The 18,011-nt window shown below is 41.5% G+C and overlaps 2 protein-coding genes across 2 annotated transcripts; one reads left to right on the top strand and one right to left on the bottom strand.

The window, feature by feature from the left end:
• Positions 1-8,440: 8,440 nt before the first annotated feature.
• Positions 8,441-9,766, top strand: LOC308288832 (C3a anaphylatoxin chemotactic receptor; the record flags this gene model as incomplete). The annotated part of the gene is made up of 2 exons (XM_080730309.1): positions 8,441-8,575; positions 8,804-9,766. The coding sequence occupies 2 exons, from the start codon at positions 8,441-8,443 to the stop codon at positions 9,764-9,766; spliced, it is 1,098 nt and encodes a 365-aa protein (XP_080586435.1).
• Positions 9,767-11,899: 2,133 nt separating this feature from the next.
• cenpq (centromere protein Q) lies at positions 11,900-16,261 on the bottom strand. The gene is made up of 8 exons (XM_080729512.1): positions 16,013-16,261; positions 15,464-15,512; positions 14,634-14,739; positions 14,223-14,291; positions 13,930-14,059; positions 13,378-13,497; positions 12,839-12,916; positions 11,900-12,175 (listed from the first exon to the last, which is right to left on the bottom strand). The coding sequence occupies exons 1-8, from the start codon at positions 16,115-16,117 to the stop codon at positions 12,020-12,022; spliced, it is 813 nt and encodes a 270-aa protein (XP_080585638.1). The 5' UTR covers positions 16,118-16,261; the 3' UTR covers positions 11,900-12,019.
• Positions 16,262-18,011: the final 1,750 nt, after the last annotated feature.

The following is an 18,011-nucleotide window of genomic DNA, read 5'->3' as shown; positions in this document are numbered from 1 at the left end:
GCGTCTGTACGACAAACGGTTCATGAGATATAGAGGCACTTCCTGTTTGGCGAAGGGCACTTCCTGTTGCACCAATTAAGGTCAAGGACTCTTAATCAAGTCATATGACGCCACCCACGCGTCTGTACGACAAACGGTTCATGAGATATATGTTTGGCGTCGGCCGCCAGGCGGCGCAGTGGCACGGCCGGCTCCGGGGCCCCGAGCCGGACGTGTGGGTACCGGTCCCGTCTCGAACGGTCGCTCCTAGCCCGAGTTATGGAAGTTTATGTGCGCTGCAGTGGCGGCGCTATAATTTTGCGGGGGTCCCTGGGCCCCCTGGAGGGTGTCCGTGCGGGTTAAGTCCCGGATTTCCCCAAAAAAATGTCGGCCCTCCCATTGAAACCATTGTAGAGCCGAACATTTTTTAAATACATGGGACTAGATAGCAGGGGGTCCGCTGGGGGTCCCCAGGGCTCCAGGGGGTCCCCGGGTGGTCAGACCCCGACTCCAGAGGCCCCTCGGTCGGCCGCCGGCCCCTCGCCTCTGGAGATGAAGAATTACTATTAATATTAATAATAATGGTAATAATAAAGTCGCTTATAATAAGCAGACATGGCAACAACTGGGTCTGGGAGGCCTGTCACTCAACCGTCAGACTGAGTCTCATAAAGTCACTGCAAAACAGATCCACTGTAAAACAGATCCACTGCAAAACAGCTCCCCCTAGTGGCGGAAAAAAAATCCTCACAGCAGACGTGCATGATCTGTGGATTTATATGATGTGTATTTGTGATTTGTATTTGTGTTTTGTGATTGTGTTTTGTATTTGTGATTTGTATCTGTGTTTTGTGTCTGTGTTTTGTGTCTGTGTTTTGTATTTGTGATTTGTATTTGTGTTTTGTATCTGTGATTTGTATTTGTGATTTGTATTTGTGTTTTGTATTTGTAATTTGTATCTGTGATTTGTATCTGTGTTTTGTGTTTGTGTTTTGTATTTGTGATTTGTATCTGTGATTTGTATCTGTGATTTGTGTTTTGTGGATTTGTATTTTGTGGATTTGAATCACAGATAAAAATCAGAGATGCAAATAACAAATAATAATACAAATCACAGATACAAATCACAGATACAAATCACAAATACAAAACACAAATACAAATTACAAATACAAATCACAGATACAAAACACAAATACAAAACACAGATACAAATCACAGATACAAAATACACAAGAATCTGACCTTGTGAGTTTCAAATCTGGGCATGTGAGTTCAAAATGTGGAAACACAAAATTTCAAAAATTACAAAACTGGAGGTACGCATTTGTGAATTATGAGACTGTTCTGGCTCCATACTTTTATGACCACACATGTTAAGGGAGGGGCGCTGTTGTTCAGGCCAGGCCAGACACACACACACACACACACACACACACACACACACACACACACACACACACACACACACACACACACACACACACACAGGGGGAGGGGGGGTGGTTGGTGGGTAAACCACCGCTCAGTTCACACGGGTGTGATTTTTTTTAACCAAAAGACACACCAGCTTTGATCTTTCAAACACTTTCTTTATCTACGTAACATGTATGAAACATTATGCCAAGTTTGCAAGGTATTCTTTTTTCTTTTCTCTTTTTTAACATCAATTCAAAGTCAAACTTTATTTGACACAGATGGTGAAACACCCTCTAGGCCTACTTTTGGCATTTGGCCTATGTTTTTTCTTTTTTTTAACTCCAAAATTGGAGGGGATATAACTAATTAAGTGATTCCCAGACTGTAAACATTTATTTAAATGCATATCATGCATGTCATATGTGTCTCAAAACGTATATGATATTTACTTAACTATTGTCTTGATGTTACATATTGGCTATTTGATTTCTTTGCCTTTATAGACCTAGGCTATAGAGCGAAATGATGGTCTTAATTTAGCTACTCAAGAATACCTTTTTAAGCCTGTTTTGTTTCACTGTCAAAATTATGATATACTTAAAAATAGTTTAATAAGCTTGTGGGTCTGCTATTTAGGCAAGTCACGCCAGTGAAAAGCAGAGCATAAATTAGGCTTAATAAACAACCAAACAATATGGTATAGTCAGAGTGCTTTCTGAGGGCACCTATATGGTAGCCTATAGGTAGTGATCGCAGGTGCAATAATAAAAAGAATATAATATGGAACTAAAATATGAGTATATAACATACTGTATAATATATAATATAACACTTTCTATGAAGCCCACATTTATAATGCATTATGAGGCGAGGGCATTATAATGCATTCATAATGCTTCATAACTACACTCATAAACATACATAATGCTTTATGATGCACTGGGGGGGCGAAACCATGTTATTTGACATTCATTCCCATAATAAAACAGATTGAGGCAGTGTTAAGTGCCCAGAGCAAACCAAATAGCCTACTAGAAGACCAGTATCGCCATCTACTGGTAGTAGTAATCAACACTCAAATGAGAGTCAAGTATTCACTAGCAAAATAAGGAAGGGAATAACCACCAATCCGTGGCCATTCTCTTTCTGGCTGCAGGCCAGAAAAGGTAAGGATTAATAAGTCAGAGTTGGAAAGGTAGTGTCTGTGTCTTTGCACCTGCACCTTCACAACCATGCTTGTTGCAATTCAATTCAGACACTAGGCTAGTTCACAAGCTATATTCCATGCATTAAGTTATTGGTTACTGGTAATACACTAAAATATGAATACAACTGTCTGTGCAGTACTCTATTCCAGTGCTTCTCAAACTTTTTTCATGTCAAGGACCCTCAAATTATGGCCACGGAGCCCCATCTTGCAGTGTGGTATTTGGTGGTTTATATGCATTTATCCATTGATTTTACATTTTGGTTGTGGAATAGGTTTAGGGTTTTTGGGCACCCTCACTTTCTCTGTTCTCTAGATTGAGTTGGTTTGGTTACTGCCACAATAAAACATCATCCCCTTTGAGAAATGTTGGAATGTTTATTAGTGTGGTTGCCCAACTGGGCAACACACTGTAGTCCTGGGGAAACTTTATGTATTCTAGATAAACTTTTATTGTGAATGGGTTTTTACCTTGAATAGGCAGGTACATGCATTTGTGGGCCATTGAGAGTGGTGCTAGCTCAAGTATTGGTTGAGCTTCACATGACAGTTAGCATGCTGCAAAATATAGTCACGTCGGCAACCACACTTGCAATTCCCAATTGCAACTTTCTAGTTAAACTCACTCTGGTGTCAGAAGTGGTGTCTTCTATCGAGGAAATCACTGCTGCTCCAGAAGCACCAGCGTAGCCCAAGAGCACCGGCAAGAGCGACTCAGCTAGTCAACTCACTGGAATCTCGCTCCTGACATATCCTGACCGGAATAAGAAGTACATTGTGGACATCGAAGCAGTTGACAGGGGCCTGGGTGTAATCCTGTTTCAGGAGGAGGAGAGCAGAGAGTGGTCAGCTGCTCCCTGAAATATGCTTAGAGGAACTACTGTGTGACCCAAATGAGGGCCGATGCAGGTGATTTGGACAATTGGGCGATGAATACTTTTCTGCAGTTCCTGCTCCAGACTGATCACACATCCCTGACTTTGTTCCTAGATTTTAAAGAATCCGTAGGAAGAGCTGGCCTGGTGGCCAGCTTTCCTATACGGACAGACGGCAGCCATGGTTTCAGAGCACAAACTGCTTGCCATGCCTTTCATGTAATATTTTGGTCGATAGCCACAAAAGCAAATAACATAAAAGGGCATGATAACCAACCTATCAACCTAAAACGTATCTGAATGTTTGTGGGGTTGGCTATTTCTTTGCTATTGTCTTCTAATGACTGCTATTTACTTGCACCAGCAGAGTGCGCAAGTACTGCGTTCAGCTGCATATGTGGTGTCTGCCCCTAGCCCAATCAGGGACGAGCAATTCTGGCAACGTCATCATTAACAGCCAATGAGGGACCAGCATTCCTGGTGATGCCAGTGGTGGGTGCACCTCATGGCACGCTCTGCAGTAGTAGGCCATAATTGGCCTACTTGTGCAAAAGTAGCAAGTTGGCACCTCGACAGAGTGCAGTTCTAGTTAATTCTACATTTATTGCCAGACCCATGAAATGGGTAGGCCTACATAAGCAAATGTCGGTCTGTCCGGGTTTTCTATATAAAGGGTATATATGATGATGACATGATGATGACATGCCTACAAAAGGCATGATGTCATAAATGATGATGACAGACAGGGGGTCTGGCACAACCAGGTTGACCTGGTCTAGTTTTTATTCTGTGTAAGTTTGAAATGTTTTATTATTATGACTCGTTTACATGCAAGTACATTAGGGCACCACCCTTCTGAAAGGCTTTGCACAGTTCATTACAGTATATTTAGATATGAGACTTCTACCATGGTAAAACAAGTTCACATCCTGCACATGGTATGGTATTGGTGGTTAGAGAAAGTGAAAGTGTTTGGTGTTACAGAGTCAGTGTGGCGTGTGGGTGTTCTGGTGGTGCAAGAGTAAAGTACCTGTCCACTACTACAGCTAGGTAGGTTAAAATCCCCCTTATGGTTTGGCAGAGTGTCTCCATGTGGAGGGAAGCCCGGCGGGGACCTATAGTCTGTGGGGGGTGTTGAACAGAAGGAGTTGGACGGAGGGCTCCTGAGAGGACTACTGTGAGCCTGTATGGCAGGGGTCTTCAACAGGGGGTCCAGGACCCCTATGGGGTCCTCAGAGTTACTACAGGGGGGCCGCCAAATCTTTGTGTGATACAGGATAATTCTTTTAAATTAACAACTTGAATCATCAAATCCCTATTCTGAGGAGAACTAGAAATAGCTGATCTACTGCGAGGCGTTGAGAGTATGTAGAATTGTAGATCGGCTATTTTCGGCAAATAGGTATGGTGCAGAGGTAAAAAAGAGCAGACCAAGTACAGAGTGAAAGGTCAGTTCACTAAGTATCAACGATTTAAGTGGTTAAATGTCTGAAAAAACACATTAACACAAATCCAACATAGACTGATGACAGTGCTGTCAAACAAGTCTATGAATCTATCTATGAAATCGATGAAAATCTGCATCACACATTTATACAATATGTAGAGGGTCCCTGCTTCATCTCTCTCTCAGCTAAGGGTTCCTTGGTCTGAAAACGTTGAAGACCCCTGCTGTAGGGTGCTGGGTGGATTATTTTGCATAACAACTGAATTAGGAGAAATAATTAAAGATTAGGGGCGCTTGGGTTACACAGTGGTAAAGTCCCTGCCCACCACCACCACAGAGGTTGTGGCTTCAAATCCCCCGTGGTGCATCTGGCTTTGTCTATGTGAAGACAATTTTCCCAGGCAGGGACTGCAATACTGGTCATTGCAAGTACTCTTATGAGCTGGGGCAGCATAACCTGACTCTGCCAGATGGTGGCAGCATCACTCCATGCTGCCACCATCTGGCAGAGTCAGGTTAGGGGCAGCACCTGTCAGCAGGGAGTGTTGCTAATGCTCTATGTCCTCCCGGTGGGGGCTCCTCAGTGGTGAGTAAATAAATAAAATCACACCTGTGTGAACTGAGCGGTGGTCGTGGAGGCTGCACAACAGCAAAACAAATATATATATATATGGGTAATAATAATAATAGTAATAATAATAATAAAAAAAAAAATGGGGGGGGGGGGGTGCGTGTGCGTGTGTGTCCCCTCCCTGCATGGGGCTCTACTCCCCGTGTGTGTGTGTGTGTGTGTGTGTGTGTGTGTGTGTGTGTGTGTGTGTGTGTGTGTGTGTGTGTGTGTGTGTGTGTGTGTTGCAGTTGATTTTCAGGCTAGACGCAACAGCACCCTCTTTGGTCAACCAGTGCCACTCCAGGCTACAGACCCACACACAGACCCACACACAGACATACATACATACATACACTGATACACACATGGCCGTGCGTGCGTGCGTGTGTGCGTGTGCGTGCGTGTTTGTTGCAATTGATGCTCAGGCTAGACTCAACATCAGGCTACAGACACATGGATACACACTCCTGCATACACCTCAGGCTACAGACACACACACACGGCCATTCTAAGGAGCGGCGTCACCACCGCTCAAAAATCACACCCAATGTGAAGTGAGCGGTGGTCGTGCTTGCATAACGTCTTCAATTGGTAATTGGTGATGTAATACAGGCTACACACACACACATTGCTATGGCAAAACGCTGAGGAAAAAGACTAGGATATAGACGGGTTTCTGGTCCACGTTACACTGATAAAACTAGATGCGTGCGCAGGGTCCGTACCAAAATTAGCCAATGAAACCAGCGCTCCCCAAAACAACAGGTTTGGGGATTGGACGGAATTGATTACATGATACAGTCAGCTGTGCATTTAGTCTCAATGTTTGTAAACAAGAAACCCGTCTATAGGTCTAGGATATAATTGGTGATGTAATATGGCTACACACACACATATTGCTATGGCAAAACGCTGAGGAAAACACATTGCTATGGCAAAACGCTGAGGAAAAGTGTCTACAGACAGGTCTAGGATGTAATTGGTGATGTAATATGGCCACACACACACACACACACACACACACACACACACACACACACACACACACACACACACACACACACACACACACAGTCACACACACACACACACACACACACACACACACACACACACACACACACATATTGCTATGGCAAAACGCTGAGGAAAACACATTGCTATGGCAAAACGCTGAGGAAAAGTGGCTACAGACACACGCACAGCCACTCTATGGAGCGGTTTACCACCGCTCAAATACAAAAATGTGTGTGGGAAGAAATTAATTGGCATAACAACTACATTGGTTAGAAAATTGGCTACTCTAAATTTAAGAAAGAAATCAATATTTAAAGATTGGAGGGGAAAAGAAGTGTGTGGACCACACTTCAGCTACTTTAAACATAGTAGAAAGTGGAAACAGTGAAAGGAGGAAGCAGTGTGCTCAAAGACTGAAAAAGGAAAACAGGTGTAGTTGAAGAAAGTGTTAAAGATCATCTCTTAAAAGACATACACGGTGGTGGAAAACGTACTCACATTAGTTACTTAAGTAAAAGTATCAATACTGCAATGTAGATATAGGCCTACAAGTAAAAGTCCGGAATTCAAAATGTACTTGAGTAAAAGAACGAAAGTGTTGGCATCCAAACGTACTTAAAGTACCAAAAGTAAAAGTACAAAAATGTTTTAAAATAGCAGATCTACAAGCTAACAACGCGTCCGAGATTGTAGATCAGCTATTTTTAAACAGCCAAGGTATAAAATAGGGCTAAAGACTGGTTTATGTTATACTATCAATTATAAAGTATCTGTAAAGTAAATTGCAACTAAAGTTTTCAATAAATGTAGTGGAGTAAAAGTACAATATGTGGAGTAGAAGTAAAAGTAAAAGTATTGGAAATTGGAAATACTCATGTAAAGTAGAAATACCTCAAAATTGTAATACTTAAGAAAAATGTACTTGGTTACTTTACACCACTGGACAAACTTTCGGTTCTTGCTCAGAGCAGGACAAAAATACTAGGAATTTAGTGATAGAAAACCTTTATTCTGACACGGCTAGTTATGGAAAAAGAAGAGTAAAAGTGAACCTTGGAGGACCAATTATGCCAGTAATCACCCATGTGTTGTTTGTGTGCTTGTTGCAACAACTGTTGCAATAAAAGAATTTCAGGAAACAGAGAGGTAAAAGAGAGAGAGAGAGAGAGAGAGAGAGAGAGGGGTAAAGAGAGAGAGTTTTTCTTAGAGCATTTACTCCTCCCTGTGTTCTCTCTCTAGTTCACCACTGTACAGGATCACAGGGCAGAGGTAAGCAGATATATGATTTATTTTCTTTTTTTACATAGTTATAAAGCAGCATACAGTAATGCTGACATAAGTTCTGCTCAATAAGACTTTATATCAATAATAATATTAATAAATAATCTCAAATAGAGATGTTTAAATGTGCGTTTCGCAATAAAGGAGTGCTTGGGTGTGTAAGTTCCTGGAGTGCCACTCAGCTCCATTGTGAGCATGTAGATAAGTGCAGGCATGGAGCCAGGTATGGAGCACTGTGATAATGGGCAACGCAGCATTCATTATTATGGCAGTAATGTGTGTAGGTGTGGGATATTGAGGGTAAGATCAATACCAAAAACGGTTATAAAACTCGACAAGGTTGGTTATAATGTACCGTATAATGCTACAAAAAGCAGGCACAGACGTATTCCAAACTCAATTATCATAAAAGGAACTATGTTACTGTTGCGTAATAAGTGGAAGGAAGAAAGTGTGTCTTAATGGTCTTTAAAAGTTGTGTAACATCTGCATGAACTGTCAAGTCAAAGCACAGTGTCAAGTCAAAGCACAGTGGGCCTCATTCTGTTGTGTTTCATGTTCCATTACCTTCCTTTTTCCTCAGCTCCAGCTAGACATCAAACGAAATGGCTGTTGAGCATGCTGGGACCAACAACCTGTCCAGTGCCAGTAACTCCAGTGGTTCTGTGGATTCACCGCCTTGGGAGTCGACAGAGGCAGGCAAAGGAGTCCAAATAGTAGTAATTCTCTTCATCTTCCTGGTAAGATTATCATTGACTTTGTCAGCTTTAAGATGACCTGAAACAAGTTAAGTTATGTGCCGTCTTCTATGCACATCAGTATTTGTATTAATATATATTATTATATTATCATAAACAAGCTGCATTTGAGGCACCTTACATTTGTAATATGTCTCTTTACTTTTTAGTTCAAAAGTGTTAAGTCTTCAGATTAAATTGCATCAGCTAAGAATTTACTTTTTCCTTTAGGTGGGCGTGCCTCTAAACGGGCTGGTTATTTGGGCGCTAGGCTGGCGATATAAAGGGCGCATGGCACGTCGAGGCAGCTGTGAAGAAAACCGTTCAGCCAACAACTTCCGTGTGTATGTGTTGAATCTCTCAGTGGCTGACCTGTTGCTGGTTCTACGTACACCCCTCATGCTAGGCTTTATTGCCAACAACTACAGTTGGCCATTTGGAGGTGGCATCTGTCGCCTCACTATGTTTCTCAGAGTCTTTGGTTTGTATGCATCTGCATTCCTGCTCTGTGCTGTCGCCTTTGAACGGTGCATGTGTCTACTGAGACCTGTCTGGTCGCGATTACGGCGTCCTGTCTGGGCGGTCCCTCTGACCTGTGGCCTGTTGTGGGTGGTAGCCACAGCGCTGTCTGCTCCATACCTCCACTTTGCCATCGTATACAAACACCCAGTGTTAGGAAACTTGCTGTGCATACAGAGTGATAATATTAAAACCATCAAGGGATTGTTCGTGACAGAGACTATAGCAGGGTTCTTTCTCCCCCTGGTTGTGTTCTTGGGAAGCAACACAGCCATCTTGCTGACAGCTAGGCAAGCAGGGGCCACAGTGCAGAACACGCCCAACTCCTCTCCCGCCACTGCCAGGAGGATGGTCAGACTGTACCAGGTGCTGTTTTTCACCATGCTTCTCTTCATCACCTGCTGGGTACCTTATTTTGTTATCCGTTTCCTTGCATCCTTACTGAAGGACGTTTCGAAGGAGTTGAAAGGCCAACTGCAAAGGGGCAGTTACATCTCTCTGTACCTGGTGTACATCAAGAGTGCTCTTAACCCTGTACTGTATGTATTTGCTGGCCGGGGCTTGGGCCGTACTGTCCGAGCATCTGTCGTCTCCACCATTGGGAGAGTTTTCAATGAAGACTCGGCAGGGTCAATACGAAGGAAGTCGCTTGCGGCTAACAACTCGCTAATCTAGCCTAGATAAGGAAGTAGATGTGATCATAATTCCCTTCAGACCAATGTGAGACAAGGCGGGAGTTGGATTCGAACTCGGTTCCTCACACTCACAAGCCAGGAGGCCAAGCCACAAGGCACCCCAATATACTGTACACGATAAAATGTTTTAATAAGAAATACATCATCATTGGGTTACTTAAAGGGGAAGACCACCCATTTTCAATATTGAACTATGTCATTAATATACCTTAGAGGAGTTGTGTGGAAATAGAAAAAAAGTTCCCCCCCCTTCTGATTTTGGGGTTTGTATTGTAAAGTACAATGTGATGACATCACACCGTTGTACTTTACAATACAAACCCCAAAATCAATCCTCCAGTTCTAGGCAACACAGAAGGGGGGGGGGGGGGGGGGGACTTTTTTTCTATTTCCACACAACTCCTCTAAGGTATATTAATGACAATATTGAAAATGGGTAGTCTTCCCCTTTAAGTTGGAGGAACATGTTTTAGGTTTCTATAGGTACGGTACATCCATCTTATTTTGTGCCCAAGCAGGCACACTGGTTTAATGATAAACCCTAATTATTAAGGACCACTTTGCCCTGTTTTAAACCGACCTTCATATAATTGGTCCTCACTAGTCCTCATCATAATTATAATATGGTACATTGTTTTCCTACTCAGTCTGTGTCTCAGAGGAGGGCTGTACTGTGGACAGTTCAAAAACCTGTCTACCAGTGACATCATCGATTGGGGATCCGAGCCCTCATCTGAGACACAGACCAAATAGAAATAAAATGGTACCAATGGCGTTTACACAAACCACTGTGAAAGGTTCTAGTATTACTGTATGGATTGTTTGAAGAGCAAAACAGTACTGATAAAAGTATGAAACAAACCTCACATTTACAACATAATTCTCAAAGGAAACGGTTAACTGGGATGTATATACGGCGACCTTGAGTGCCTTGAAAAGTGCCTTATAAATAAAACATATTATTATTATTATGTGTGTATTACTAATGGATTATTTGTATCAAATTATCAATTATTTTTAAAATCGACTACATTAATTATTTCAATTAACTGTTGCACCCCTAACAATAAGTTACACCCCTGTGCTGGGGTTTCTCTTTTTTTCTTCAAGGTATGGTCATTTACTTTAAAATCGGAAGTTAAAACTGTTTTGACTTGTACATTGTGAAAATGTTACAGCTTTAGAAAAAGGAACCTGCATTATGCTTGCACAGGTTTTTACACAAGCTGTTAGGCAAGCAAAAAAAGGTGAGGACCAGGTATAGAGCCCTGGGGGACCCTGGTCAACAAAGTATATAACTTTGACTTCCCCGTCCTCATTGCGAGATGGTTCTCAGAAATTAACAGTTGTGTTCCTCTTGAAAAGATTTCTTATCTTTTGAGAATTCAATCAGGGTTTGATACTTTCTTGAAAATGTGGCAACCCTATTTAGACCATATGGAAACATTGTCATTACCTGTGTCAGAGATGTTATCTACAACAGTGGTTCTCAACCTTTTCAGGCCGCGACCCCCAAAATAATCATATTTTAACTGGGGACCTCCCCACCCTGACGAGCACTAAGAGTTGAGGCATTATATTTTGTAGAACACGGTTCTATTGTGTTCTATTCTATTATAGCCGATCTACATGTAGAGCTGCTATTTTCACCATTTCTGCCTTGATATTTGACAAATTGGACAATGTTTAATTTGTCATTTTAGAAGAATTAAAGTCCTTAAATTGTCACTTGCACTAGAAATGTACAGACATCCTCTATACACTTAAACGTTATTGTGGTTTGTTTACTGTTGAGTGAGAAAACAATGTTGCACATTAAGTTAATCATCTGGGGACCCGACCCACAGGTTGAGAACCACTGCTCTACAGCTACCTCAGTCTGGTCTGTTTTTTTTTTCTTCTTCTTGAAGCTACTTAATGTCTATACAGTATATTTGTCTCTTCTTGTTTTTTTGTTTGTTTTTTGGACCTTTATCTTTATTATGTTTTAATGTGCTGTTTTGTATGTATGTGGGAAGGGAGGGGGGATTTATGTATGTGTGCTTTTTTGAAAACTGAAAATAAAAACAGAATATAAAAAAGAAATAGCCACACAATGTTTTAGCCAAGTTATTCAGGTATATTTGGTAACGTTTTAATGACTTTAGAGAAAATATAAACCAGTCTAAAAATAAATCCATTATTAACAGGAAAATGTTCCGGGCAATCCAAATGCACTGCTGTACATGGTTTGCTAAACGCTACCGATCATCAACTGATCAGCATGTTTGTGCGCATGAATCAGCAAAGCCTGAGCATCCTGGAGCTGAGCTGATTTCAGGAGGATTCTTCCCAACTGGCGAGCAGTGGTCTCCGATTCTGTGTTTGGTATCATTCTCATCATCTGCTCCTAAGTGAGACATTGGCATGCAATACTACTGTATTATTTATTGCAACCAATTCCTTGTGAAAGCATAAGATAAGCATAATTAGGCTTGTGGTCACTTGTACCATGCCACAGAACAGTAATAGTGTTATGAAACATGTATCATGCTTCAACATATCTCTGACTAAAGGCTTGAGTTAAAGAACATCCCTAATTAGACACACAATATTGTAGTAATCCCATGAACCGGAGGCAGAGACGTGATCCACGGTTTAGTGTTACGTTTATTAAAGGCACATTTCCAGCGTAAACGTACATGTGTAGCTCTCATATCATAGTCCCAACAGCTCACACAGCAATACCACAACAACAACGTCACTTCCCCCAAAACCCAGGAAAACGCTTACGTCACAAGACATCCGGCCACACTTAAAGGGGCCGTTACAATATCATTGTGCCTTTTACAAAATAGCTTTAGTTGGTTTGAAATATAGTATTTCATAATGATGTTGCATTATTGAGAATCAGAATGTATGTGTGAAACTCTTCCTCTGAGGAGGAAGTGTCTGGCTAGCCATTTTAACCACATCCTGTTCTCAGTAAAACTCCAGACCAGAACCAATCACAACACTGCCAAGTGATATCACTATATGGAGTAAATGCCTGGGTGTGTTGTGCTCAAATCACCTGTAACGTTGCTTCTTTGGGTTTGAGTGGAGGCAGAGAAGGCAGCTTGAGGAGTCCTTGCTCTGGTATGTGGAATACCTGGAGAAGATAAAGAGACATACAGATGAGTAAATGTATTGCACAAGTCAGCATGATTACGAAGATTTCAGCCAAACAAAAGTCATTTCCCGTTGCTACAGAGACAGCAAATTTGTTTCCAGATGTTCCTAAGAATTAACAGTCATGAAATCCCTTACACGTTCACACATATCAATGTGAGCACAAGCTCAAACAGGAAAGAATGCGTTCAAATGAGAAAGTGTTCCAGTGAAATCTACAGGAGTTAGAGGTAACCTGTAGAACTATCATCCCGACAGAGCTTCTTTTTACCTTTTACCTTAATTATTTGATAAATAATTTGTCTTCCTTGCACACCAGGATGTGACAAATAAACTATCCAAAGATGAGCCTGCGAATATTTCACATCCAACTATTAATCTGGTTCTATTCATCTACAAACGTTGGCCAGCCTGGTGGAAACCCTGAAAAGCCCACTGTACCTCTTTTGCCCTCTCCTCTTCCTCCTCCAGCTGTTCTAACAAGTTACTACATTTGTGATCCAGAGAAACCTTTTCCTCTTCCATTGTCTCCAGAGTGCTGATCACCGTCTCCACGCCCCTCTGGAAACACAGAGGTCACACATCAAACTAGAAGCCATTACACAATTGTCTAAATCTTGTGTGTACTTGTAATAGTGAGCAAAACAAATTTTGGCACTGCAATGTATTTTATTTAAAGAAATGTTATCTTATGAAGACTTTGTGCTACGTTATTCATATAGCTAATTCCATATGGAATTGTGACGAGCAATTTTGTGGCACCATTCATCATATCATTTCTACCCTTGTAAGCTACTACCACTAGTAAAAGATTACTTGTTAAAACTTTTCAAATGTGCCTGTATTCACCCCACTTTCTGTGACTAAACTGTCACTTAATATAACTTTTTACAGGTGATTGTAATGTTAATGATACAAGTTACAACTAATCCAAATCTCAGTTTGAGTAAACCAATGGATCATTTGAACATTAAGGACATTTCTGTCTCCCACCTTTAGCAAGCTCAGATTACTCTTGTTAGCCAATGATTTGTTGGTATGTTCCTGGTGCTGACGAGAAGAACAAGAAAAGTCCCTTGGTGTCTGGATCGGGACTTTGAGCTGCTTACATTCAGCAAGAAACCTGGAATTTGGACAAAACAGCCAGGTTACTGACCCACTCCCCACTTGACGTAGCTCATACTTACATATAAATAAATAGCAAAAATCTTCAGAGAATAATTTGGAGTTAACCATTATGTTACATGTAGCCGAAATGTGAAAAATATAACTGTAGTCATTTTTACCCATTTTTAACCGCATTCAGATGTTTCTGGATGTCTTTCACATCAGTCTTCCTTGTGTAAAGGGCAGATCTGTGATAATATATCAGAACAGAGGGTAGGTTTATCATTAGCCTACAAAGCCAATGACAGTATTAAGAAGCTCCTGTCGCAATTCTCCTAGAAAAGTTGTTTTACCAAAAATAGCATACCTCAGTATACAGACAAACATGCAAACATGTAAGCAGCTTCTGCATTCAATTCAAGGTCCCATCTCATATGGTAAAAATTACATTTTTACACTCAGAGGGGTTTAGAAACATGCAACAAATAGATAGTCGGGAACAGGACTCGAATCCGTGATGAACTGTCAGGCTACATTTAGAGCCTTCCTGTGGCCAAATTTCAAAGTGCACTGCAGGCCAGATCACTCACAGTATTGACATGTCCAGTATGCTGTCCAGAGCACTGATGGAGGATGCAGGTATTGGCTTCCATCCTTTCTGACCTGTTATCTTTCTAGGGGCTGATGACGCATCTCCTAATGTTCAACACACAAACACATTTATTATGAAGACTGACATGAAGACTGACCAGGGACGTGCTGAGAATGTTAGAGAGGCAGGGTCTAACATTTCCAAAAGGGCCTTTTGGTGAACCTCCAAGCTCCAAGCGACGCTCACAACGCGTCGCAGCGCGACGCATTATGAGCTTGGAGGTCGGCTATTTTCAGTACTTGATACCACACTAAACTAAGCATAGAAAAGGCAACATGGCGTACGGCATGGATTTCTACAGAGAGAGGGCAATTATTTCAACATAAGATGCTGCATTCAAGTTCAGGAGAGGTTGAACAATTCTCTTGAATGCTGCTTTCAGGTATGGCATGGAAAGATACCATAGTGAAAACTGAATTCATGGTCTGGAGAGGGCACCTTTTACAGACGGATAAAAGGGCAGGAGCCTTTGATGTCTATGTGTGCACGTGCCTGAGACTGACATATTCTGAACATAGCAATGAAAATATTTCTGTCAAATCCTAAATGGATGTTCTCTCTCTCTCTCTCTCTCTCACACACACATAGTTTTATTTGAATCTATAATATCCTCTAACTATCCTTATATGTATTATGTTGCCTAAAATGTTCATTCTTGCTGAGTTTTGCAACCTCAATTCCTCAAGATGCCCATGTTCAAAAACAACACAATAACTTAACATTCCTTTAATATGTGTACGGATTAAGACACTTAAACCCATTCCCCACCTTCTTTCCTCTTTCTCTTCGTGGGTTTGAGAGTGCTGGGTCCTGGTTCCTGAAATAGTCAGGAAGATTAATACATGAATAAAGTGAACGATAATACCGATGTTATTGCCATGCAGTGGTGTAAAGTAACTGTACTGTACTTAATTACAATTTTGAGGTATTTGTACTTTACTTGAGTTACTTTACATTTACTTCTACTCCACTACATCTAGGAGGCAAATATTATACTTTTACTCCACTACAATTTGTATTTGTTAACTTTAGTTACTGGTTACTTTGTAGATATTATTATTACGAAATATACAGTATACAAAATATACTACCAGATTTCAAAAGATTTGTATACATTTGAAAACTTGAAATGGGACATTCTGCACAAAAAGAGTACTTTCGAATACTTTTGGTACTTTAAGTACATTTTGATGCCAACACTGTCATACCTTTACTGAATTAACCCCTGGACTTGTACTTGTAATAGAGTATTTCTACATTGCAGTACTGATACTTTTACATAAGTAAAGCATTTGAGTACTTTCCCCACCACTGCACCTGAGTCGCTGTGTTGTGTTGTTTATTCTTTTGACTCTTCTTGCTGGTGTTCTTCACGCTGGGCTGTTTGGACGAGGCCCGCGCAGAGCCTCGTTTGGGACCCATGGTGGCTGAACAAACTGGAAGAACTGCCGCTAGAAGCAAGACATGGAATGCAAACAACAAGGGAAATCCTAGTATTTATTATATTACGTTAAACGACTTGTTTGTTTACTTCTCGCGGGAGACGTTTGAAAATGACGCGTGATTCCTAAACCCACCAGGATTGAGTTAAGACCCGCCTCGCAGAAACGCAAGGACTTCCAGGAGTGGCTGAAATCCTCTTGGAGATCCCTGCCTGACTGACACATGGAGGGTGGATAAAGTCAGAGGCATGAAGAGTTGTACTTGAGAAAAGCCTGCATTTGCACAATGCACAACTATTAATTTCTCACTACAGTGCTCAAAATAAACTGTGCTAAAAAAAACTTGAAACAGACTGTGCTTAATAAAGGGAAAACTTTGTAACTTTGCTAAAGAGAAAAACGTACTGAGAAAGCTATTAATTTGTCACTACTGTGCTCAAAATAAAAACTCTTTACTGATTATCAGTTACATTGTTATGGTTTGGATATGGCTTTGGGCCTATTATGCTGCGTGTATTATTGTAATGGATCAGTACTAGGTAGTAGGTACTTTGCACTTGAGCGAATAACGTTCATGCCACTTGCATACTTAAGATTAAGATCCCCACCCCCTTAAGATCCCCACCCCCACCCCCGCTCCCCCACTTCAGCCTCAACTACAACCGGACTATGATGACCACCTCCCCCCCACGACAAACTTTCCTGTCTCGGTCATAGACAATGAGCCCCCCAGCTACGACGATGGCTCGATTACTACAGAGAACATGCACTCTGTTGTTTTTGCCAAACCAGGACTTCATCATGTCCATTTGAACATCAATAGCTTGAATCCCAAAAAACTGGAGTTAATTAAGGGAATGTTTCATGACGGTAAGGCAAAGATTTTATCCTTCTCTGAAACTAAACTTGATGACTCGTTTACGGATGCTAGCATTGAAATTGCCAACTATACTGTAATCAGGAATGATAGAAACAGGTATGGAGGCGGAGTTTGCATGTATGTACACAATGATGTCAATTTTGTCCCCCGTCCAGACTTACACCACAGTTCACTTGAAACTGTATGGATTGAGGTAATCTTTGAACATGCCAAAAACATACTAATATGCGCTGTCTATAGACCACCTGATCAGAATGATTTCTTTGAGCTGTTTGATGAGAGCTTAGCAAAGGTGGACGGTACCGAGTGTCACATTTTGGGCGACTGGAATGTGGACATTTTGCGTAAAGACGCACCCATGTTCAAGTCCTTTGATGGGTTATGCAAGCAATACAGCCTCACTCAGCTTGTCACAGTACCCACCAGGGTGACAGAGCACTCTCAAACCCTCATAGATCTCGTCGTAACCACTGACAAGTCCAAAGTCACCGCTAGCGGGGCTATTGTATGCGGTCTTAGTGATCATTATATGATCTACTCTACCCGAAAAATACACAAACCCAAAGCTAGTGGCCACAGAACTGTCGTTGCTAGAAGCCTGAAGAACTACTCCAGTGAGGCTTTTAATCTCAAACTAGCGGGTGTAGACTTTTCCCCAGAGCTGCAGTGTACAGATGTCGAGGAAGCATGGTGCGGTTTTAAAACCAAATTGACCGATGCTCTAGACGACGTGGCCCCCTTGAATACCACCAGGGTTAAAGCCCGCCAAGAGCCATGGTATAACTCAGATATTGCAGAATCAGCTAGACTCAGAGACAAAAAATACGATGAAAAACGAAAGTGCTGCAAAAAGCTCAAGAAAAAATTCAACCATGACCTCAAAAAACACATTGAGCATCTTACTGCTCAATGCAAGAGACTTAGAAACCAGACAACCGCCCTAGTTAGATCCGCCAAAAAAAACTACATCGACGACAAAATCGATGAATACAAA

Source organism: Nannobrachium achirus (genome assembly GCF_963921795.1).
Source record: "Nannobrachium achirus genome assembly, chromosome: 7".
In the NCBI taxonomy this organism is placed as follows: Eukaryota; Metazoa; Chordata; class Actinopteri; order Myctophiformes; family Myctophidae; genus Nannobrachium; species Nannobrachium achirus.
The sequence above is the reverse complement of the archived record's forward strand: the minus strand, read 5'-3'. Positions and strand labels throughout refer to the sequence as shown.